The 25,784-nt window shown below is 33.3% G+C and overlaps 1 protein-coding gene and 3 non-coding genes across 5 annotated transcripts in view; 3 read left to right on the forward strand and 1 right to left on the reverse strand.

Moving 5' to 3' along the window:
- The window catches only part of LOC139098995 (rootletin-like), a 36,467-nt gene extending 11,519 nt beyond the window's left edge, over positions 1–24,948 (reverse strand). The window contains exons 1-6 of one of the 2 annotated variants that reach the window (XM_070651388.1): positions 24,781–24,948; positions 3,459–4,045; positions 3,237–3,402; positions 2,027–2,236; positions 1,287–1,964; positions 558–709 (exon numbers count right to left, since the gene is read on the reverse strand). In XM_070651388.1, the coding sequence (XP_070507489.1) occupies positions 558–709; positions 1,287–1,964; positions 2,027–2,236; positions 3,237–3,402; positions 3,459–3,913 (1,661 nt within the window). In that variant the 5' untranslated portion in view covers positions 3,914–4,045; positions 24,781–24,948. Of the gene's footprint in view, positions 1–557; positions 710–1,286; positions 1,965–2,026; positions 2,237–3,236; positions 3,403–3,458; positions 4,046–18,461; positions 18,770–24,780 lie in introns of those variants that run through there. The other variant, XM_070651387.1, reaches the window with a different exon arrangement.
- Positions 273–345, forward strand: TRNAR-UCG (transfer RNA arginine (anticodon UCG)). Its single transcript has one exon. It is a non-coding gene; the product is annotated as a tRNA-Arg (tRNA).
- Positions 2,739–2,857, forward strand: LOC139099008 (5S ribosomal RNA). The gene has a single exon (XR_011545264.1). It is a non-coding gene; the product is annotated as a 5S ribosomal RNA (ribosomal RNA).
- Positions 4,554–4,672, forward strand: LOC139099007 (5S ribosomal RNA). The gene has a single exon (XR_011545263.1). It is a non-coding gene; the product is annotated as a 5S ribosomal RNA (ribosomal RNA).
- Positions 24,949–25,784: the final 836 nt, after the last annotated feature.

Raw genomic sequence — 25,784 nt, forward strand, 5'->3', positions numbered from 1 at the left:
AACTTATGCAAACCCCCATCTTACAAGCCTTAATTAACAAAACTTAACAGCCTACAAGCGAACGCTTGAAATATGAAACTTTAAAACCCACTAAAATTTAGATTAACTCCAATTGCCTTAAATTAAATTATAAAATACTAATTTTCACTGATTCATCTCATTCATGAAAGGATGTTGGATGCTATGAAGAAGGATATATGTGATATCGATCGAATTTGTTTGGAATATCTCTTAAATTGAGCATTTGGCCAGCACTGAATATGGTTTTTTTCGGCTCCTTGGCGTAATGGCTAACGCGTCGGACTTCGAATCCGAAGATTGGGGGTTCGAATCCCTCAGGAGTCGAATATCTTTTTTGCAAAATTACTTCATTTTTTTGCAACTTTTTTGTTGGATTTACTTAATTAAGGATGTAATTAGCATAATTTTTGTATCCTTATATCCAAAAATGTTTCATTTTCTAACATGTTTCAGATTCAAACTCATTCCGTTTATCTAGTCTAGTTTCTATTTCGTTCCGTTTTCAAATATTTGTAATACATTATGGAAGCACTTACCTCAAATTCAACTCAATGATTTCCTTGTCCTTCGACGTTCGCTTCAAATCAATAAGAAGAGACTTTTTCTCCTCTTCTAATGAATCGACAGCTTTTTGCAATTTTGCGTTGATGTGCTGCAACTTCTCATAGTCCATATTTAAACTATCGACCTAAAAAATAGAGGATGATTAGTATGTAGCCATGCAGGTGCTTGCCGGGAGAAGGGAGCGTGAAGAAGGTCGGGGTCAAATCCTCTCTCTAAGGAGGACACACCTCCACTAAATTGTTGCATACCCCTTCCCCTTCTTGTAAAGTCTTGACACCCTGAATAGCACAATTCTAGCAACCGGTTCCAAACCTGTGTGACTAGTCACCATGGCAGAGTCACGTCTGCCTGTTCTAGATTTAGGATAGATTACCCCGACTTATGCTATTCGGCTATACTCCTGGATCTAAAGTTATCCAGGCTATGTCAAGAATCCATACAAATAGGAATTGAACATCAGCATTCTAATTGAAGCTCTATGGATGACCCTTCAACGTTCTCAATGGAATCGATCCTTATGCATTCCTTATTCAATTTAATTACATACTTCATGTAACATGAGAAGCTCTCAATAGAAAATTAATCAACATATACCTAGCTTATTGTACTCAATTCCAATTAACGATACATACATCCATAAAGCTTCAACCTAGATATTCAGCACATACAAATAAAATTAATTAATTTCTCGCAAAACTCACAATGGAATTTAATTCAGCTTTGCCGCGTTCAACGCAATGTTTATCACTTCTCATATCATCTAACGTCTTTTGTAAGCTATCACGTTCCTTAACCAATTCCGATAACTGATAATTTGTGTTATCTAACTTCTCCGTGAGTTCATTCAACTTTCCTTCGAAATTCTCACGTGCGCATTCTGTTGAGTCCAGTTGCTTCTTTGTTTGCTGTAAGTTCTCACTATTTGCTTGTAGTTTAACCTGAAGGTCATGAATAGCAAGTTGATATTTGTGGAGTGCAGCTTGAACAGCTGAAATTGTTCCTTCAGCAAATGCTTGCGATGTCCTCATTCCGCCACGTTTTGGTGATCGCGATGCTGATATTCCACTCGGCTGTGACAAGTGCATATGCAAGGTATTCTCACCATCACCCGAATCAGCATCCTGTACGACAGCATGAGCAATTTCACGCAATGCGGAATTTAATCTCTCAATTTCCTCATTAAGTCGCTGATTCTGTGTACATTGATTCTCAGCTTGCATGCAACGGTCTTCGAGGATTTTCAAGTCATTCAACAATTGCTGTAAGCGTTGATCACGTTGAAGAATTTCATTGCGTGCGCCTTCATGTTGAATTTTCATTGTCGACAACTGTGACTTTAAATCCGCAATTTCACGTTCTAATTGAACATGTTGCGCTTCCTTTAAATATAAAATAGTCATGCATTTAATAAATAATTTATGGCATATTAATTTCAACTTACATCCATCTTATTAGCATTGCGCATGTTGACAGACACACCGCTACATGCTCCACTCACTTCACGCGTTGTTCCGGATATTTCGCATCGTAACTTTCCTAAATCAATTTTTGTGGTTTGTGCCATTTCCTTAAACATTCTCTTGACAGAAACGACATCTTTCCACATTTTCAGCAAGCGGTTGTGCTCACTATTGTAGTAGTCATTGAATGCCTGTTGTGATAAAAAAGTGAAAGGTTCTCAATTTTGTTCTAAATTACATACTTCACAAGAGACGGAAAATATTATGTCTATAAATAAATCACATCTGCATTTTTACAATTTGGTTCAATATCAGGAAGTGATGATTGGGAATGTCTTGCTTTTTTGTGCTTGACAATTGCGCACCCAACAATGAACTTGTTACGACAATTGTGGCAATCTATCCCTCTGATCCTGATACAAATTAAGTACACAAAGAAATTATTTATGCCTTAATATGGGGATGTACAATGTAAGTACAAATGTTCTTCAAGACAACCTTCGGCTGCGTGATTTTGCTCTCATTTACCAGAAATTAGTAAATCCATGAACTTGCGATAAGATAACCTTAAATTCTACTTTTGTAAACAACATTTATCTCTAAATTATTTTAGGTACAATACCTAAATATCTTAAGTAATTAAGTCCACAATAAGTAAATATTAAGTAGCTAGAACTAGCCGCAATTTCCGATGTCAACGACCATATCACGTTGAAAACACCGGTTCTCGTCCGATCACCGAAGTTAAGCAACGTCGAGCGTAGTTAGTACTTAGATGGGTGACCGCTTGGGAACGCTACGTGCTGTTGACATTTTTTTTACGACTTTTTTGTTCACATATGCTTGTTTATGTTTGCGGAACATATGAGAGGAAATATACACGAATAAATTTATTTTGTAGACGCGGTGTCGACTGAATGACATTGTTGGATGTATCATACTGTCTAATTTGTGTCTTAACATATACATGTATGATATTTATGAATTATGGTTTAAGTGATAGCCGTATACATTGGACTGTAAAATACCTCATTGACTGCCAGGCAGTGGAAGGCATACTTTTTGTTACACGGCACACCTTGGTAAGCCTCAACTTAAACATCACACGGCATACTTTTCAAGGCATTCCCAAACTAATGTCCCACAACACACAGATTGACCGCCACTGCCCTAAAAACTCCCAATGCTTACCTCTTCCTCCATCTTCCATTCATCCTCCTTTGACATCATCTCATCCCTCAAACTCTCCCAATCGTTTGTCAACTTCTGCAAATCATTCGTTAAGCTTTCATTCGTGCGATGTGACTCCTCTAGTTGATGCCTCAACTGTGAGTTCTGTGCAATCAATTGATCACAACTGGAAGTGACAATAAAATAATTAATCAAATCAAGCATAAATAAATGTGTACTTACAACTTGCGTTCCTCTTCGACGCGTTTACGTTCAAAACTGTCGTCTGACTCATCACTACAATAAATTGGACCAGGTTTGTTAATTGGCGGTGAATCAAGCACTGAACACATATTTGGTGGTAAACTCATTGGAGCTGCTGATGGTGATGATAAAAGTGCCGACTTTGTGCATAATTGAGGTGGCAATGGTGTGGATGTAGCTGCTAACTTTGAACTATCAATTTGTGGACATATAGCTGTGGTCTCGTTCATCTGATTTTCCAGTTCCGAACATCTTTGCTTATATTGCATAACTTTAGCCTGCAAGCGTCCAACCAGTGCTGACTGATTTGACTGTGCCTGCTTATAAGTGTCCAAACGACGACGATAATTGCTACTTTCATCTTGTAATCGTTGTCGTAGTTCCTGATTCTGTCTTAACAAAACATTCGATTCACTTGTAACTGGACTGTGCATTCTCACATTTGCACCGTTCGTATCTAATCGTGATTTTGAGAACGGACGTGAAAATGGCTTTTTCTTGTCGAGACTCGAATTTCCACTGTCACCGATACGGGATGTTAAGCTCGTTGGCTCTTTAGTCGGCAACTGAAAAAATTATTAAAAATCAGTTCTATGCAAGTCCAAAATACAATAAAAATAATCAGCGATGTTTCTGCAACCTTGAATGTGACTCTACGCATCACAACTCGTGGTCGAGTACTAAATGTTTCCCTCAAAAAGCCTTCCTTGTTTTCAATTTTTAAAAAAATAAAATAAATTGATTGTCTTGCTTGCTATTTGTTGTGGTCAAGTTACCAACGATTTTGTAGGGTTTTCACTTTTTTCTATTTCGAAGGAGTCAACTGGTGGTCGTCGAAAAGCACGCGTGAAAAAATACACAACAAACCCTTACATTGGATATTTTTGACACTTAATTCTGATTTCCCCTATTTTTATTTGTTCTACTTTCGTAAATGTACATGTACGTACAATATGAGATTTGTGGATATTATGAGAATGGTGTGCATTGAATTTTGCATAACATCCCTTCAGGCAGTAAAACATTTGATACTGTATTAATCATTTAAGTACCAAAACTGCAACAACAATTTTTGTCAACGACCATATCACGTTGAAAACACCGGTTCTCGTCCGATCACCGAAGTTAAGCAACGTCGAGCGTAGTTAGTACTTAGATGGGTGACCGCTTGGGAACGCTACGTGCTGTTGACTTTTTTGCTCAATTTTTAATTCTTTTTTTGGAAATTTCATTTTTATGCAGATTTTCAGATTGAAAAATTCAAAATTTAAATTTCCGTTAAAATTAAACTTCAATTTTTCTTGATTTAAACTTCGCAGTTCCATTTTCCATTTCATTTCAATTCTAGACAGTATTACTGTATGTAATACTTTCACACACATGACAATTTTCATGAAATTTACACATATGACAATTTTCATGAAATTTACACACATGACAATTTTCATGAAATTCACAACATAATACCTTAATTTGTACAATAATAAGCACCTCAATTTGTGCTTGAAATTTAAATCCCTTGTTCACACAGACCTTTAAATGCCGTTCATAACTATCATGCATCTATACATACATATCTACTTATACCCAAAATTAAATTGCAAGCAGTGATTATTGTGGTTTCTTTTATGCATTTTTAATGAGAATTCACGTCATGCATCGCTGCACTTTTCCCCGTGACGTCATGAAACATATTTAAGGGTGATTTTTTTATTGTATATGCTTCACATATGAGGAAATTACCACCGCGTGTGGTGTCTTTTAATTTATTTCGGTATTGTCCTTTTAAATTTAATATGTTATGGCTTATTGTGTTGGCTTAGAGATTGAGGTTGAATGAGATTTGAATGGAAATTTTTTAGATTATTTGAATTGTTATGGGTTCTAAGGTTGCTTTGTATTCAAGCATTATTGATTCTTTTTATTCGGTAATCTGCTAATAGTCATGAAGACCTGTGCCAGAAATTAGAAGAAATATTAGTCTCAGATTTCGATTTTTGTGAATTAAAGAATAGGAATGAGTGAGGATTAACATGGAAATTTCGCAATTATTAACCCGAACAGTACAGCGTGTTCCTTAAGAAACAGCTACGTCGTCACATCAACGGTAAGAAGTAAAGTTTCCTGATCGGCTGTTATCGACCCGTTTTTATGCAGAGCTTGAAATCGACTCAAAATTTATATGGAAAAGTCGAATGAACTCGAAAAGTGCAGCTAGTCGCCTTCACCCACTCGGATAGAATTTCCAACACTAAACCCAAACAGCATTTACAATAATCCAACAATTCAATCATCAATCTCATTTATTTTGACTTATTTCACTTTCATCTGTCATCATTATGATGATAAGGCGCCACAACAATCATTTTTATTCATGAAAGAGTTAAACATTATCAAATTTCATCTCCAATTCCCTGATTTATTTATATAAAATAGAATGAATTGTTTGACATTTTAAATTGAACTGTGAAGAATTTTTTATAGAAAATTTTCAAATGCTTACTGTGAGTTTTTGGTAATTTAGTTTGGGATTTTTCATAGAGATTTGATGTTACATCAATATTGAGTAGTTCGAAGAGCATAACCTTAAATAGTCAAAGAGACCGCTTTTAGGTACCGTTTTGTGAAAAAGTGCGACAATGAGCATAGTCATTTTTTTAGGCATACTCAAGAACTTGCTCCTTGTCCGATCAGAATATTCGAAGCAGAACAATTTATTGACACCTAAAGAGTGACATCCAGTTCCTTTATTGCTCCAAATAAGCTTTGGGAGCGGCAAATCTCAATTTTCACGAATCAATGCCATTAAGATGCCATTCTCTGAACTCAGTCTGTTTGTATCTTATTGACAGAAACTACCAGACTCAAAACACAAATTGTAATCAGCCAAAGGTCCACTTTCTCATGATTAAAATATAATTTTATTGCCTGCCTCTTTTAATTAATATTTTCAATCGACGACCGCTGTTAATTAAAGTTGCAAAACAAACATCTTCAAGGCATGTGGACAGTCTTGATACTTTTCCAATGAACCAAATTTTATTAAGTCTGTATTTTTATTTCCAAGCTTATTTTTTAACCCAAAACAACCTGCATATTAATTACAATGTTGCAGCTACTGTCAAGGAGCCAATTTTAATCTCATAAATTAAACTGAAGCAAGGGATCATTAGACAGGCAACTAAGTAAGAAGTGGAGCAAAAAAATCATCCATTCGGTGTATGCATTGGATTGTGAAGTTTTGCTCTTTAGACCGTGATTATTCTATGTGGTACGTGTCTCCATCCACAATATGCAGCAGTGGAAAATTGATAATGATTCATGAATTGTAGAGCAAATGCTTAATCCATTATCTCATAAGTATTATGTCTACGAAATATTTTTTATTTTATGAAATGTTGAGTATGAACTTTTGATGACATTTTAAGTCTTTATTATGTTTTAGACTTTGGATTATTCGGGGTTTAATGGGGGTAGACTTGATGATTTTTATTTTTCTATTAATCAATGATTATTAAGTTTTTTTGGATTGTACTTTGGAATCAGTTAAGCATCTAATCATGTGATGTATAGGAAATATAAGTTTCATTGGATTTGATTAACAAAGGAAAGTACCGAGCAGCCGTTAGATCAGCTTTGCATATTATCGTTAGTATTGCGACGTAGTGGTACTCTAGCAAACATTGTGTACTGTTCGAGGTATTCATGATTCTTGACAAACTTGATTCTTTGTTTTAAGTGTCATCAACTGTTGAGTTTTCTTTTTTAAACGGTAGCTTCCTAAAGATGGTTTAAGCTTAACTCAACTTTGTACCGACTTCACCTTATTACAGCCACATACAAAGTAGGGCGTAGTCGAAAGAGGCTCTTATTACTACATGCTGCGTTGGCCTAACATGCATCCATCTTTACATTCAAGCTAAGAGAACTAAACCATGGATCACAATTGATCTGTTAGCCAATGAACAACAACAACATCTCCGTCGTGTACTTTCCGAATGTTGTCTTTGAATTCTTGATTTTGCGATTAGGTTCTCAAGAATAAAGAAATCGTACCCGAACAATTCATGATTGATCTCGAATATCACAAATTGATTAATCAATCGAAATCCGACCCAGGATTGTTGAAGTTGGATTAAACTTGTGCTATTTCTGGATGCTCAAAACTGATAATAATGGCCATTTTCGCCACAGCCAAATTAATGCAAGATAAGCTCTTTCAGCTGGTTTAATCAAGTTCAACCTTTAAACCAGTTAATTCATCCACGTGCAGTTCTTCTGATTACTCATTTTGCACAATGTATGTGCTAATAAAATACCCAGACAAGACATAAAGTCACCCAGAATAATTAAGATTATTTATAATTTTTTAAAAATAAGAATCCTCAATACAAAGTATAAAGTATGAAGAAACGAACAGCATGCCGTAACTATAATAAGAAATCTGTTGTTTTCGATCATGTCCACTCGCTGTTTCCATTTGGTTTCTAAAATTTATTTGCAATAATTTTTATGCTGTCATAAATTTACTGATAACTGATAATAGATGAATGTTATTTTGCTTAGATGAATCTCTAAGATTCCAGATTCCAAAGTACAACATGTCATGATGAAAAAGCAGTTGGGAGGCTGTTCAAAAACAACATCTACGAGTTTGAGGACTTTGAGACTCGAGTTTGGATGATGAAAATATTTTGTAAAATTGTCAAGTTACTAAGACACACCCATTCACGTGCTTGTTTTTGTACTGCAAATTTCATCGGTCGATTCTGATTTTAATTGCTTTAAATGTGGAATATTGGACTTTTCAGTTCCTTTATGGACTTTGAGTCTTATTTTTCGAATGATGTTATTTTGATTAAAGTATTTTTGATATTAAATAAATATGAAATTCATGAAGCAGATGATGAAATAGGTTTAATGGGGATTTACTGTCGTTGTGCATTAAAAGTAAATGAATAGTTGAAAAACCTAAAGGAATTGATTTATTTTCTACTACATTTTCAAAACCAAAGGGTGAAATAAAGAGCATTTGAGGCTCCAGACCTCTTTCCCGCCTCAGTTAGAAATATTAGGAAGTCCAAAATAAGCCTTAAATGCTCCATGGCAGGGCCTTTTTCATTTATGTCGCTCGGAATGTAATATTGTTTAATTTAAGTAATTTTGTTATATTACATTTAATAATACAATTTTTGGAAGTATTTCATCATTTTTAAGAACATAGACAACAGTCATCCAGAATATCACAAGTCGGTTACTCGATCCGAAATCCAGAAGGACCAGATCAACGTGACTTAACCAATATGTCAAATTTAAATCGAATTCGAAACTAAGTCGGAATCATGTCGGCCAGAAGACGGATTTTCGATGGATTGATCGTTTTGTGCTATTCAGGCATTATACAAAATCATATTTTTGTCTTTTTGAAGGCAAATCTGATAATAAACGACTGAAGTTGGGGGACGTTGAGAAGACAAAAGAAATCGACACAAGGTCGGCTATAGTCAAGATTTAACTGAATCTGGCCCTCAAGCCTAAAGTCACTTCTAGCACTGAATTTGACGAGATTAGAAAAGCCAGCAGTGTTTGGGATGAAGTACAGTAAGTCAGTAGTTCTATCTTTCTAGATTCCAAAAGATCGCGGCAAAGGCTAAAGGAATGAGCACATGGACAGATAGAGACAGTAGTGCATTTGGTATTGCAAATTGGCAATCGATGGTCAGCTATAGAGTCAGTTTCAATCGGAATATGAAGACATTCATCTGTATGGCCAACAAAGTAGCTAAGACGATAATTTTGAATTATTTTGAAAAAATCCATAATTTTGAGAATTTTTAATCTTAAAGAAAGTCTTTCTAGCAAAATAAAATAGAAACTTCCACAGCAGTTCCTCATACACACAATTACTATCCGCAATTTCCATCAAAAACCCCAATCAATCTAGAAAAAAAAGTTCTCTCAATTATTAAAACTTCTTCCTCTTCTACAAGTTGAACTTTGCAACTAAAATCCAGTTACGACTAATTCAGTAATCCAGTTTGTGAAAAAAGACATATTCAATTCACATTCTGAATTTTTTTTTTAATCTAGCGACATGAAATTATTGTGTCAAGATGAGTGACTTTTATGATTAATTACGAATAGTAACCGTGTTTTATTATTTTGTCTGTTTTTTGTTGTGAAAATCTAGCTGCAGGGGTTGGAAAATTGTGGAAAATGGTGAAAATTTTGATGATTTTCCTGAGTCAAAAAATTCAAAAAGTCATCCAAAAATTTGAGAAAAAATTGCAAAATTTCACAATTTATAATTGGATTTCCTGGATATTTCGCCTAGTCCAGTGGTGGACAACCTGCGTGCCACGACACATATTGCCTACAATTTTTGGAAACGCAAAACAGGCTTTCACAATACAGAAAGACCACTTCGGTACCTAAAAGAGGTCTCTTTGCCTGTTCGGGGTGCAGCTTGAGTCAATGCTTACCACAAAGATGTGCCGCACCATACAGGTTGCTCACCCCTTCCCCCTAGTCAATCACACCAGGAATTCATTTCTAACAATAATATTTTTTTCCAGAATGTCTAAATATAAATACAATTGATACTTTACGGTTCACACGTTTCTGAGTATCCAATGTACATCGACAATAAATATAGCTAGCTAACGTCATTATAACGAAATAATTTCAAGATTATCAAACTATAGCAATTTATTCCATAAACAAAAATATTGTTTTTTTCAAGCTTGCCCGTCGGTTCAACCTCTCTCTTTAATATTTTCTTCAAAATCGATGCCAAACAATTATAAAAGTAGAAAACTTTTAGACACAATAGCCTTGATATAATTCTCTATTTGTATTCTTTAGGCTTTAAAATTCAGCCATTGAAATGAAAGAAGCATTTCTTATCACGCCACGATCTCCCAATATAGAAATAAAGCAGTCGGTTGAGGGAATGAAATTATAAAATAATAATCATAGGCAATGAGGCTTGCAGGTGTATTGTTTTCATGGAAATTGAGTATTTTTATCTGTAACTAAGTCAAAGTGTGACTTGGGAATTTGTTTTGTCTGAATAGTCAATTATGTTGGATAGAGATGTCAAAGTTTAGTTTCTAGAAAGGTTCACTTTGGCTGTCATTCATTTCATTCAAGATTGCAGACATGCCTTTTTGGACGAGCCATACTTCAACTTAGTCTCGAGAGACTAGACTTCAAATCGGTTAATCGACTCAAAATCCGACACCAGGACAGTGTGTCTTTGGTATGGCACCGGATATAAAGCAAATCAGACACCAAGTCATTGTCGGATTCGGTTTAAATCCAAGCAGGAAAGTCATAAACTTTGTGCCAGATTCTTCTCAGAGCCACCCCAACCTGGGACTATATTTTGGACCAATTAACCAACTTGCGCTATTCAACTTCTGATCAAAGCTTCTTGTTGAATCAGATTCAGTTCAATTTAGTATCGAAAACTCACTTTTTGCATTTGTTTTGCTACTAAGCATGATCAAGACAATGTTTTCAAATAAACAGGAATAAACAATTACAAGATATTGTTCCGCAATTAAAAATTCTATTGATATAAAATGTGTTTACTTGAAATTTGCTGTTTAAAGCTATAAAATCTATTAATAACTGTAGTAATCTCGTGAGCATTGTGGGAATCCTTGTAATATCGACTGAATTTTATAATAATGCTAGAAAGATCGATCGGTCTCTTGTGGGAATCGAACCCTTACTAATTTACTTCGCTGAATGTACAGATCATCTGATGATCCATATCCTAGGGAATCGAACCCAGTACTCACAAGATAGTGATATGGATTTCCGACTGTTAACCACTCGACCACAAAATATTCTTACTTTTGCACTGACGGATATGCCTATACATATATATGGTTTGATACCCAAGATTTAACTCTGCAACGAATCGTCAGGGCAACTTCGCATCGTTCCGTTAATACGCCAAAGACCAATGCCCTAACGAACACGTTAAACTGTTCGGATATTATTCATAATCAATTATTATATGTTATTCTAACAACTTCCTTCCTGTGACTATTCATAGTAAAAACTTTCCCAAGACACCCTCTTATGTATCTTTAATTATTACACAATAATCCATTTTGTAACTTTATTCTTCCTCAACTTTTTTCTTCTTTCCTTTATTCACAACTATCTTAGGCACAATCAAAAGTAGCACTAAAAGTAAGCCATAGTTTTTTATCATAAAGCTTACATGTACATTTGTGGTTTTTGCATTTCAAATATTAAATCAATAATCCATAAAATAAATTTCCATTTACCAAAATAAAGCAGCAAGAAAGTAATAGCAGCAGCAGCAGTAAGAAAATTGACAAAAGTTAAGGAATCCAAAATGCACGATCAAAAGGAAAAATTCTTTTTCAATTCCACAGCAGTAAATAAAGTTGAAATATGGAAATATTCAGCTTGTGCCTTAAAAAAGATTTGTAATCGGGTGTCATATCAGTGCCGATTTTCATCAACCGTAAGGAACGTCCTTGAAAAAAGTCCAACCCTGCTGACTATACAGTAAGGCATAGTTAATAGTAAAAACTATTATTATTTCTTGCACGCATGATACCAACTGTCACAACGGGTCACGAGGAGGAATTGGAAAGACAGAAAAAAAAGTTGTAAATATGTTCCCGAAAAATATGAGCGGGTGGAATAAGAAGAACATAAAAGTAAAGAAAAACATACAAACATGCCGCCAAAAATACTAAGGTATTAAATGAGTTTGAAAAGATTGAAAGTAAAAAGTTCTACCCTACTATCAATATCAAATTGAATTATGGTAAATAATTTTATAGTAAGTAACAGTTTATCATTTTCCTCAATGTTTTGCTTTTTATGCGGCAGTTTATGGTTTGGTAAATAACTCAACAGAAGGGAAATTGAATTAATTGATTAGGTCTTGTCATAAATTTTTGGGGAATTATAATTATATGTTTTAAAATAAGGAAGGTAATGAACGTCATTTTAAAGGAAATGAAGGAATGGGAGGATTTATGTGCAAAAAGTTTGAGATATTAGCCAAATTCATAGAATTTTATGAGAATGATCCTTATTCTTAACAAGGTAAGACACTCCAGAGTGATAAACTGTTGTTTTGGAATGTCTGACCTTGGATCCATACTAGCTTTAAGCTCTGAATCCAATTTCGAGTCATAAAACCAATAAGTAAAATTAATTCATTTTATAATTGAAAGGAGATAGTCAGCAACAAAGTCAACATCAGACAGCTATCTAAGAAAGGCCATGGATCAAAGTTAATCTACATGACTAACAAAGTAAGAAAGTAAGAATACCTAGCAGCAGATTTCTCACATAAATTTCATAATTTGCTTATCAAATCTCACAAATAAAGTAGCTTCAATTTGCACTTGAATCATCTTGTTACGTAAAGTATTATAATTTCAAAATTTCGACACATCCGTTAATAAAATTATATTTGAAACAAAATACTTCCGAAATGATGCAATTTTATGATAGCACAGATGAGATAATAATTTAAATATGTAATAAAATTCAGAAAGTGAGACACTTAGGAAGTTTTTGATTAGTTGCATGCACAACAATAATATTATTCAATTAGTTTTACTCTTAGAATAATTTAGTCACTTAAATGATGAGATAAGACATGATGACGACATGGCTTTTGGTCAAATTTTTAAGTCATAAGAATTAGAACATATGAATCAGATACATGATGTTTTATCGTGAGTAAGATCATGCACATCAACAGTCAATTATCCACTAAAATATTCTAAATATAGTCAAAATTTTATGAATGACTTGAATCAGCTCTACTCAACCTCATACACATCATCTGAATTATGTCATATTTTATCTTATGATTTATACACATTCTAGCTTGTTACTCCACAATCTGATTGCGAAAAACTCGCTATATAGTAAAATATCATATTCCACTTCCTTTATTCATTTTATTGAATAAGACTTTTTATATATTTATGATATTTATTTTCTTATTTATTATCGTATATTTTTCTGTAGGACAATTTGTATAACGAAATTATTATATTGTGCTTTGAAAGCTTTGCATAGTGAACTTTAAAGGAATACTAAGTTTACCTTCAATTCTAGCTCTAGTTGAAAGTGCGCAAAGTGTCTCTAGACTCCTTTCAATTGTAGATTAGAGTTGTCAGAGTCAATTTTTGAGGTAGCCTCACTGGAGTTTGGATTCCCAGAGTCATGTCAACTCTGTTGTAGGATCTACTCTACTTGCAGTCAAAGGTTTTCGAGACTGGATCGAGATCGTTATATCCTAAATTGTCTTAAACTCAAGACTTCTCCAAAAATTCATGTTTGACTTTAGCAGGCGATAAGTCGATCTTATGTCTAGTCATACACTTGACATTGACGTAACCTGCCATGAAATGACGTGTTTATAACTTGACATACGGTTGACTAGTCACAGCTTGTTTCATTAAGTATATTTACAGTATTTTGTTGAGAAAGACTAGAATCTGTCATTGCTAAGGACCTGATATACACGCTAAGAATCAAACCCAGGAATACATGTTCAAATAATTGACATGAATTGTAGTCACTAAATTCCCAAGCTTACAATCAACTACGCTGTCAACATACAAATTTATTGAAAAATTATTAAAAATCAATTCCAATATAAACACAAACTCATTCAATTTCCCCACAAAAAATGCTCCTATAAAGCTCATACAATACAACAAAACTTTGTTTGCTGAATTCGGCACATCTACAAAAATTGAATGAGAATTCAACTTAAGACGATGACAGGTTTATGAAATGCTTTCTTTCTTCTTAAATAAGAGAAAATATATTTATGAATTAAACTACGTCCTTTACTTTTCTCGTACGGCATTAGAAGACAGGCAAAAATGCACAGAGGCAGAGAAGAAAAATAAAGAAGTTTTTCAGCAAACAGAACAAAATTTATGCTGTCAGTTGAGAGAAATTTATTGCATTCATAATTTATTTTAATTTTTCTATCTATTGTTGAATATGCAGGAAGTTCCGTCTAGCAACTCCGACAAGGGAGACAACTCAAGAGAGAGTGGGGGAGGAGGGAATTGAATTTCAATAATCATAATTTTAATTTCACATAAAAATAGACACTATATAAATATGTATAATGCACATTGTGTGACGTCTATAGCATAATGGATTGAGACAATATTCATCATTGATATCGATAGATATTTTAAGAATTTAAGTGTGTACCGAAATGCAACTGAATAAAATCGTCGTCTCACAGACTTCATGTGACGAGATCTAGTCACAGAACATGAGAATATTTTGCAATGCAAATTGTCGAAAAACAAAAAAAATTCTTTTATTCTTTTAATTTAATTAAAAATGCTTAGTCATCTAATGGGATAGTTTTGATGTTCGAAAGCAGATTTTCACAATATTGATGACATAAGCTGTTTTATTGGAGCTTCATTGTCATGAGTATGAATTTAAATTGTGTTTGAAATACTGTAATAATGTTTACTTTTTGTTGGTAAATTAATATTAATGTATAATATTAATTGGGTTGAGCACATGAAGTATGGGAATTTTAATTGGAATTGGTCTGAAATTGATCTTCGAGGGCCGTATACATCTACCCCTACACTAAAGAGACACACCTTAAGGGGAAGGGTAGGTGTAAGTATTTACGATGTCTAGAGGTAAGTGCTAGAGGTGTATACAGAGAAATTGTACCCAAGGTTTAGTGGTTGATCAACTTCTACTCAAACTGAATCTAACCCTGTCCAGAGTCAACGAAATTCAGCTTCAGATCAGAGCCAAGTCAACCCAAAGTGGATTTTCAGTCATCTCTACCCCATATGCTTTCTGAGTCACTTCACCTTTAGATACACCATCATTCGACCCCTAATGTCCATCATCTAACTACATCACGATCTCACATCTAAAAGTTCATTTTCATACTCAAACAACCCAACATGTAGAACCACTTAAAATTCATATTTTGATACAATTTGAATAAAATCAATGGAAATATTTTGTAATTACTTAATGCTTTCATGGTCAGAGATAGAAAAGTTATTCAATTAAGTAAGCTACTGTTTGCAATTGAAATTCATTTGATTTTTTGGCATAATTGAGGACATCTGCTGCTTATTTGTTTGAAATTCAAATGATATTGTAGACAGAATATGAAAATTTCTCTTTATTTTAATTCGGAAAATGGAGGAAGCAATTGAAAATTCTTTTCATATAAAAGTTTTCTTTAAGCCTATTGAGAGAAGAAGTCAGAACAACTTTCTTTGAAATGAATTTACTTCAAATGTAGAAATTATGCATAATTGAATAGGCATCACAGCATGAGAATATTAGTAATCAAAAAAATGTTCTATTCAGTTTGAGTTTTTAAAATTTTCTGTATCGGAAAAGGAAGGAAAGTAAGTCTCCGTGAAATCTTATTATAAATACTGAAAATTAATTTTGGAAACCTTATTTATTCATGCTTTTCAATCAATTTTCTTATTGCAGCTAGTGAATCAATTTCTATTGACTGAATATCAAATGTCTGAAAAACAGAATTAATTCTTATTTGGAAGTCGAACTTTTTTGTTCGATGCTATTCTATTTAACAGAATGGCTTAAATTAAAGAATTTTAATAGAACAATGATTGATGGAATCAATTCTGTAACTTGTAAATGAAGGAACTTATAAGTCTCTATCGAGACGAATTTGAAGTCTTTATTGTTTGAAAATTGTAAACAAACAAAAGCTTGCTATTGAGGGGACTAACAACTATAACTTGAGGGTAATCAACTAATTGTAGTTTCATTTGTAATTTGAATTTGAAATAACCGATGACATATTCTCAACTAGAGTTTTCAGATTGATGTTGTCTCATGCCTTAGCCTAGGAAACATCTTCGAATAGACATGCCTAGACGAATAGACAAAAGCAATGATTAGACAAATCAGCAATGGGAAAATTGATAGACAATTAATACAGTCCATGTGAATTATAGGAATGATCTGTAAATATAAGAATTGTTGAATATTGAAACTCAATGTACAAACGATGCCACCGCTTGATTAATCCTACAAATCATCAATTGTTGATTTTTGTGCATTTTAATTACTTCCTATTATCAAAATTCCTTTTCAACAAATTCCATTGAATCATTCGCAACTAATTAAATTAATTCAACAATACATTACATCACTATTGTGTATAATTGCTCAATTAGTTCCTTATTCAACCATCTCAATCCATCAACGTCTATTTCAATAAACTATAAAGCGTTTATTGTAATTCTTTAACTTCTTTATTAAATAAAATGTAATCAAATGCAATTAAATTTGAGCGAATATGCTGAACAATATAGACCGAAATTATTGCACATATGCATATCGTGCAACACATTCTCATGTAATTTTATACAAGAACATGAAAACAAAAAAGAAAAATTATTGCTGACGAGACAAAAAGTCTCAACAACAAACATTTTAGTGTCTGTATTTCAGTGCAATTCACAATTTAAAGCTGGTGATTTTTAAAAAAAATCCGAAATGGAAGAAAACAAATTTTCTATTTAGTAAATATAGAGCATAAATCAATTCGTGCTCTAATATCGTAGATAGCACAACATTACCTGGATATATATATATTTATGGAAATACTAAAAAATATTGTATCAAAGAATCCCCGGTAACAAATTGTTATATTTCCCAATTCGATTGTTTTAAGCTTATTGAAGGGGAGGGTTGTTGCATAGGAAGAAGATATATAGGTAACGAATAAAAATACTATAAACTTTTAGTTCTTTTTTTTTCGGAAACAAATAGAGAATTTATGATACGGTTAGCATAGTTTTTGAGTCGTGGAATCGCAAACTATTTTTAGATGCTCCCATTTTTTTTGGCAAGTGCAATGAATTTTCTATGATATTCCATTTGACTGATTGACTGGATGGATTTTTGGTATTAACTTTTGAATAAGTTAATAACTCTATAAGCTAGGCTTTGGAAGCTAGAAATAGAATTTATTAAAACGTATATGTTTTCATACATGGAAGTGATATCAAAAATAGAAATGAGGTTATCTAGATTTGGAGAATTTTGATAAGCTTTCAGCATGAGTCAGACGTATATCTAGAATGAGTGACGATGACTGCCTCTCCATCGCTTCAAATGTCACAAATTTTGCATGAAAGTATTTCATTGTTTAAATAGTCACAGAAACTCAGACTGCATCCCTCAAAACGTATAGTAATAAGTGAATGGCCTTTATTAAAGTTCATTCTAATACCACAAGTCGGTTAATCAATCCAGAATCCGGCATCAGGTTTGCGTGACTACAACATGGATTAAAATCGAATCAGGCATCGAGTCAAAGTCACTCCGGCCTGGCGCTGTATTTTTGATCAACTTGTCTAAGCGGTACAATGATGCGAAGTCAGTCATCATGTTTTCGCAATGACAACTTCACGTTTTACCATTAATATTCGTTCATTAGGGTGACCTAGGGTACCCTAATGAAACACTTTGACAAATTTTCAATCAGTCAACAGAAATCAAATGACACAGTCTCGATTGAAACTGTCATCTATACAATCACTAGGTTCGAATCCTATCTAATCCAAATTGTAAAAGATTCTGGAAAAAATGGTACTTTATCAGTTTTTTGCTATATTTTAATTATAAAACTGCGTTCACAGCACTTCTAATTCTCATAACTCATTTTACTCGATTCCCATTCATTGATAATCCTAATTCACCGTATTCTCTTTTTTCCTGTTAAACGGCGAAAAAAAGTTGAATAAACTTTTTGCTCAAAATTGCAGCAAAAAAACAAACATTTCATTGCATTTATTTGTAGTAATTGGAACATCGCGATAGCTTCAGCTATATAAATGTTTTATGTTTGCAGACACAAAAGTCCCAATAGAAAAAAAAAAACAAGAATAGACAATTGTATATGAAACTTACTCGTGACATGCTTGATGGTCTTGTATTATAATATCGCACAAGGCACTTAACACAAAGTGGCGTTACTTTCTCACTTAATCTTAAATCGTCAAGGTCTTTAAAGTCTTCAAAACGCTCACAACAATCTTGTACTTCACAAACTTGATCCAATAATTCACTTGTACTTCCACTATCTCTTCTGTTACATCCGTTTATCCAATAGTCATCCAATCCGGACGATGACTGAAGAGGAACTGCTTGTGCTGCTGAATTATGTTTGTTTTTAAGCAACTTTTTCGTGGAATTTAAGTTGGCGGTTTCCATGGACTTGTTTATGTCTTCGCACGATCCTCGAATGTCTGACATGCGTTCACGGCGCTGTGAATCATTCTGATTACTATAATAATCAGTGAGCTGACGTTTTATGCTCTCCCAGTATGCCTTGTTTTGTAGTTCCTTCAATCGCTTCTGATATTCTTCTTGAAATTCCATCGGTATAGGCGGAATCGGTGGCGATGGAATTGGCGGTGGGGGTCTTGTTATGAATCCATAATCGTCGTCATCGTCACCTAATAATGCTCTTGAACTTGTCGTTGTCGTGAGGTTCGGTGAACTACGAAAGAGAGGGTTACGACGCGTTGCTGTTCGTAAATTGTACATTAGTGATCCTCCCCAATTTTGCTTTCTACGTTCCATTAATAAATGAATGAAGTAATTCTCGTCTTTAACTTTAAAGTTCTCGCACGCAAAGTTAATTTGACGTTCTTTTTAAAGGAAATTAGTTTTTATGGTTTGGTGGATTTTTTTGGCAATTTTTCAAAGTCTTTGATTCGGAAAGTCTCAAGGTTCAGTTATCGATTTAAAAATTAATGTCATTGGATAACTTTTGTTTTATAGGTTAAATTAGGTGACATTGTAGTTCAGCTATGTAATTTATATAATATCATGTATTTATGAATTTACTGATGATGTCATCTCAAATTTCCTTTGCATATATAAAATTGATAATATGAAATTTCAGCTATTAGTTGATGCTTTTTAGCATAATTAATCCTTCTGAGTTCACTTAAAATCAATTTGTATAAATTCTATGCCTTATCAAATCACTTTGCATCCATTAACATTATGTAGACTATAATCTATAATGGAACTTAATCTATATTCGAGCATATTCAAGATTCAATATTGAAAATTAGAGATTAGCATCTTCTAATTCCAATTTTAATGTTCACAAGCTTTAAAGCTTTTCTATCCTCAAATGCAAGCTATATAAGCTACACTACTCCCAAATGCACATCCTTTTAATCCACAAAAGTATCCAAAATTGACTTTCACTCTTATCAAAAATTCACAGCTCAAAACTCTCACTTTCACTGCCGTTAACGATTAAAAAGGAACTAAAATACCTTCGTACGATCAAAAATATATTTTTTCATAGACTGCAAAATAGTTCAATGAAAAAGTATTGAATAATGCTTAAAAATAAAACATTTTACCATAATTATTTTTTTTTTTTCATTCAAAACACCTTCAATAGACGATTATTTAATTCCATAGCAGCTAGAACTCCCCAGCAAGTAGAAGTATTTAAATGACAAGGCGAAAAAATCAGTGTATATGTAGCTATGATACTGTCAGCTGTGGTTCTCAAACTGTGAGCTGTGATGCAAACTTGTTAATTGATCAAAAATTTGGCTTCAAACCGACGTGATCCTGACTTTAATGTCATATTTGTTTTTAATCCGACACCATGTCAAGTCACACCGTTCTGGTGTCGAATTTTGGTTCGATTAATCGACTTGTCCTATTTTGAACGAGTTAGAGTATTTGAATACTAAAGCCTCGAAATTAGATTGCGATGTAATGGATGTAAATTCCAAGAATGGCAATTTTTACACCGTATACTCTTCGAACGCTCTATCCTCCTAACTAGAAACGTCCCAAGAATTAAGAAGGTGCAGAATACTGATTTTAATTTATTTGAAAAAATATTTCAAAGTCATGAAATTTGTTGAATGTCGATAACGAGGAACAAAATGCTTTGTGACTTTCTAGGGATGGGAATTTAACTAGAGTATTAAAATCTAAGATGCATTTTTAATCGGATTTAAATTTTCTGCTTTTAAAATTTTATAACTTTTCAATATTTCTTCAAATGCTTCAAAAGCAGATTATAAGTCATGCACATATGAAAAATCAAAATGATTAAACAAGAAACTTCCTCAATTTCAACCCTTGAATATCTTAAAATGTTAAAGTCAAAATATTTAATGTGAGGGAATTGATTGGAGTTTCCGATGGAATTTTCATGGAATAAACAGCAAGAACAAAATAAATGAAATAAATTTATAGCCCCCATTCAGCCATAGTCATTCATGATTCAATTCTGAAATAATATTTTATCCAAAATTGATTACCAGACATAAAATACCTAAAAAAAACTCACAATCATCATCATCATCAACAGCTGTCATCAACCCCTTCTCACCGCGTAGCAAATACAAAATAAATGATTATGCAAATTTTCCACCCTCTGCACTTTCACGATTGATATTATTTCAATTTATAGACGATTTATTATCAAAAAAAAAATTTCATTTTCGAGTCATAAGCTCAGAGCTTTAAACTGTCTTAATCCAGTTTCAGAATTGAATGTAAAATGTGTGAACGTGGATCGAGAAGAGTAGAGTTCCGTGTGATACAAAGTTTAAGTGATGAGTATGAAAGGCATACGATGTGAATTTAGCTTAGCAATCTAAGCGCATTTAGTTATAGAGTGAAGTTTTGTGATTTTATTAATGAGATTATTTGAAATTGCAGGTATGTAGCCCAAGACCAACAGTAAAATACAGCCAAAAACCGCAGGTATGTACATCTAAAACGAATAAAATACAGGCCTTCGGTGCTCGATAGAGCCCTCCTTAAATTGTGCTGAATGAGAATTTTGAGTGTAAACAGTCATAGAAACTAACGTTACGATACAGCTAGATCCAAATCGATTCGGCAGCTTGAAGTCGACTCGAATTGTGTATGGAGTTTAGTCGACTTTTCCATATAAAATACGAGTCGACTACGAGCTCTGGTTTAAACCGAATTCGGCACCAACTCAGAGTCACACCTGGTCTAAGATGTGCTATTTGAGTAGTTTTGTCTAAAAATTGCAAAAAAATTCCCATACAAATGATTTTATGGATTAGTGATCATACCCATAGTGACCCTCAATATAAAGCACTAACACTTGACAACAGTGCTAGAAAAAAATTAAATGAGAGCAATCTTGCACTGCCTTGAATACTTAGTATTGAAATAAAAAATCACATGAAGTCCCAGATACATTTTTATTCTATTTCAAACTATCTCATTGATACTTAAGACTCAATTTTTATTAAGAGAACGAACGTCGTGTACCGGAGCATGATTTTTTTAGGAGTTTCATGTCGAAAAACTGAACATCGAACCCGGGAAAGTTCATATGGTCATTATTTACTGGAAATTTTATTGACGGATGTGTGAGTTAATGCGTGATAAATAAACATTCTGAATCGTCTAGACCAGATTTTACATAATGAGGAATATACATAAGTGCTCCGCAAACAATCAACAAAAATATTTACTATTTACAAGATTTACTCAATGATGACTGAAAGAATAGTAAGCGTGACTTATCGGCCATATCGCATTCTTTGACATTTCTTAATTGTTTACATTTTTGTACTTAATCTTATCGAATTGTTGCACAAGTAAACAGGATTGCACGTGCATTTTGAGTGAATCTTAAAATTCGATAAGTTTAAATTAAAGGTATTTAAGGCTTAGTTCTGTTTTTTTGGTTGAAACTTTTATTCTTGCACATACAATGTCTTTTAATTCCTGTCGTAAACAAGGCTTAAGTCTGAACCAGTTTAAATCAAAAGTCAGTTTGGTGATTCACGATTGGTATCTAAGCTTAGACTTAGTTGCCGCTGAATCTGTCCTTATATGCCAAAATTATCCAGACAATGATGTTGCAAATTCCAAATAAGCTCAATATTACCATGTTTTTGGAAGTTACCCCTTCCACCCCTTCCAAATTGTGCGTCCTGGGCTACTCCCCTCGTGATCAACCATCCTAATCAAATCCAAAATCCAAAATATATCAGCACGTGACTATAGTGTGCACATAAATAGACACAAAACTTTTGCACGATGATTCAATGCGAAAAGATAACAAAACATTCAGCCAAAGAGTGCTTCCGGATCTTCAATAGACTTTAGAATCATTTCAACAACTATGTATTGAGGAAGTTCACTTAAACTGCAACGCATTAAATGTGAAGTTTGAACCACCTTGAGATAACAAGAGCATGCATGATGGATGGATGAACAGACTAACTTCTTGAACTATTGTTCGCATTATTACAATACTTTTGTAAGAGCTTAAAGTTCCATTCTTAACCACATGGTTAATGCATGATTTCGCAAAGGACATGTCTACATTGTTTCATGTCATGAATGTCAGACGACATAGACGGTTAGTTACAATTATTATATGGCTATAAATTATTATTATCAAAATTATTATTTCCATCTTAATAAATAAAATTATAATTTTTTTACTGTATATGGAAAAAATGCTGCCAAGATTGCCCGCACGTATGCATTCACTTATATATTTATATGGGAAAAGACCGTGATCGCGACTTTATTGCGTCTTGTTTACATAATATTGTCGGTTAGCTTGGGAAAAGAATTCGATTCACGTGATTCGATGCTGCATGGGTTAAGAGAGGATTCTCGTCGAGAACAAATTCGAAATCACGTAATTATCACGACTGAAGTTTGTACTTGAAGGTAATAAGGTTAGTGAGTTACTGATAACTCGGAAATGCTCTTTTTTTGGAAAGTTTTTGTATGCGATGTGACTTACTTTGTATAAGCAGAATGATTACGTGGATTTTCTATCAAAACCGGCTATAGATTGATAATTCAATGTCTGGAGATAAACGTAATTACTGACAAGTTTCAAGAATCGAAGATAAAGTTGATTATGACTGTAAACATTACCTAATTTTTTAAAGGTTAATATTAAGCCGTACTGCTGATAAAGAAACTAGAAAAAGGATTTTTCAAATCTGATTTGCAGTATTGTTTATAAACATTTCGTAAATCTACAAGCTAGTGAAATTTATAGTTTAATAAACTATATACTGATTAAAATCGATTTGTGTATATTAAATACCGTTATCTCGTGCATTTAATTAACTGTTAAATTAAGTATAGCTTTTGATGTTTAGGATTAAATAACTCATGTGCCCAGACACGTTGATTTTGCAAGTTCTAATGCATCTACTTCCGTTGTTAGAAAATAAAATTAAGAATGAATAATAATAATAATAATCTAGTATATACCATTGTTGTCCAAACGGTGTGTCGAGGCACACCTTGGTGTTAAGAAACGACCAGAATCACAAACGGCATATGGTTCGTGGCATTTTTGGCGGCTCATTAGTGTACCGCGGCACAAAGTTTGAACAGCACTGATATATACTGATCTATAGAAGTGCAAGCTTCAGTTTCTTCAATTTTGCTAGTATACCAAAGTCATCTTACTAGAATTAGATATGATCCTGCCAGTACTACCAATTTTATTTGTAATCAATTTGAAGCAACAAGTGCCAATCAAAAGAAATTGAAAGAGTAATTGTACTTTGAGCTCTTATTTAACTCATTCTGTACTATCTATATAATTTCACGGAACAATGCTTGAACTTGTTGATAACAAGAAATCAATTGAATTAAACTTTCCATAAAATGCATTCGTAATAGTTTTAGGAAATGATACTTTCAATACAACTAACTCTATAACTCTACGATTAAAAGCCTGTGCCTTTATCAAGTATTTACAAAGAGAAAGTCAAAATACAATGTGATTCACGGTTTATGAAAAGTAAATTTCATGGGGATTGTTGATAATCTTCACGGTTTATTTTCCTGTGTGTCATTTGAAAGTCGAAAAATAGAGTTACAGCCACTTAAAAATATAAAATTGCTTTTTGCAAAATTGAGGACCTTAAAACCTTTACTGAGGTGTCAGAGCTGATAAAATGTTTGTTTGATTTATTATGTAATTTCTTCTTGATCTAGAACTAGATTATTGATTGATTTGAAGAATCTGTGCTTTTTGTTCATGGACAAATTATTTCTGTTTGTATTTTGTTGCAGAAATAGTAAGCAAAGATTATGTTCATTTAATGATACGCGTTGGACATCACGTGCTTACTTTCAATGTGGTATACTCCATGTTCTTAGGAATTGCCAAATGGAAATAGCAAAAACCCTTGCCGCTCAGGAAGTTACATACCTGATAGATAATATTCCTACTTTGGTTTTCAACCCCTAATCTTCCTTAACTCATTGTTTGATATAATTTGATAAGCTGTCATCAAAAGTGTCAATTCATTCCTTGAAGAATTCCACCTGAACATTCCGTGATTTGAAAATTCACCTTGAAACTTTGAAGAAAATGATTCACAAAGCATTGAATATTACATCAGATTAAAAGCTTTGCCTCTAAGACTTGTTTACTATTTATAAACCGCAGAGCCTTTAGCAACAGTAACGAAAAAATAATTAATGATTAGTGCACGAATTTTGTACGAAATATTTTTTCCTTCTAACCTTGAACCAGTTCATTCTTCCGATGTGTCAACAAGAAATCTCCCTCTATACACACACGTATTTTCCTTCCCAGTCGATCAAAGTTCAGTTTTGAATCTTGAAGGCGGAGCGAAAATAACTCCACAAACATAAAATTAAAAGAATTGAGAATGATTAACTCCCTTGTTTATAAAAAAAAAGTTGTTAAATTTGCTGACAACGAGCAAAACAAGCCGAGTGATTAGAGTTCAATCACACATCAGACTCATGATACTTCGCTTTGCAATCTTCTTCTTTTATTCCTTACATTTTTTCATGAAAAAAGAATTCTTTATTTTCGGACTTGCTTCGTCCTGATAAGAAGAGAAATTTTTAAGCGGTTTTACGAAGTGTTGATAAGAATGACCCGAAAACATCGACGAACGAAGAAATTTAATTGCAATTATTAACGTCAGTGCAAAGTGAATTCAATTATTTTGCATACATATTTAACAACGATGATGAGACGTAAACATGAAATAATTGCAATAATGAAGCATCTTTATGTACACGCAAAAAAAGAATACACGAGTCGAGCCCACTTCGACTGGTTGCTAGCTTCTCATTTCTTAATTTAATATAATTTGTTATTGGAACGTGAACAAACAACTGATTATTGTTTAAAAAAGAAGCCTGACTGTCATAATTTAACTCACGAGTTGACTCTCA

Source organism: Chironomus tepperi, unplaced genomic scaffold (genome assembly GCF_022539635.2).
Source record: "Chironomus tepperi strain 1889 unplaced genomic scaffold, CSIRO-AGI_Ctep_v1 contig_456, whole genome shotgun sequence".
NCBI classification, from domain to species: Eukaryota; Metazoa; Arthropoda; class Insecta; order Diptera; family Chironomidae; genus Chironomus; species Chironomus tepperi.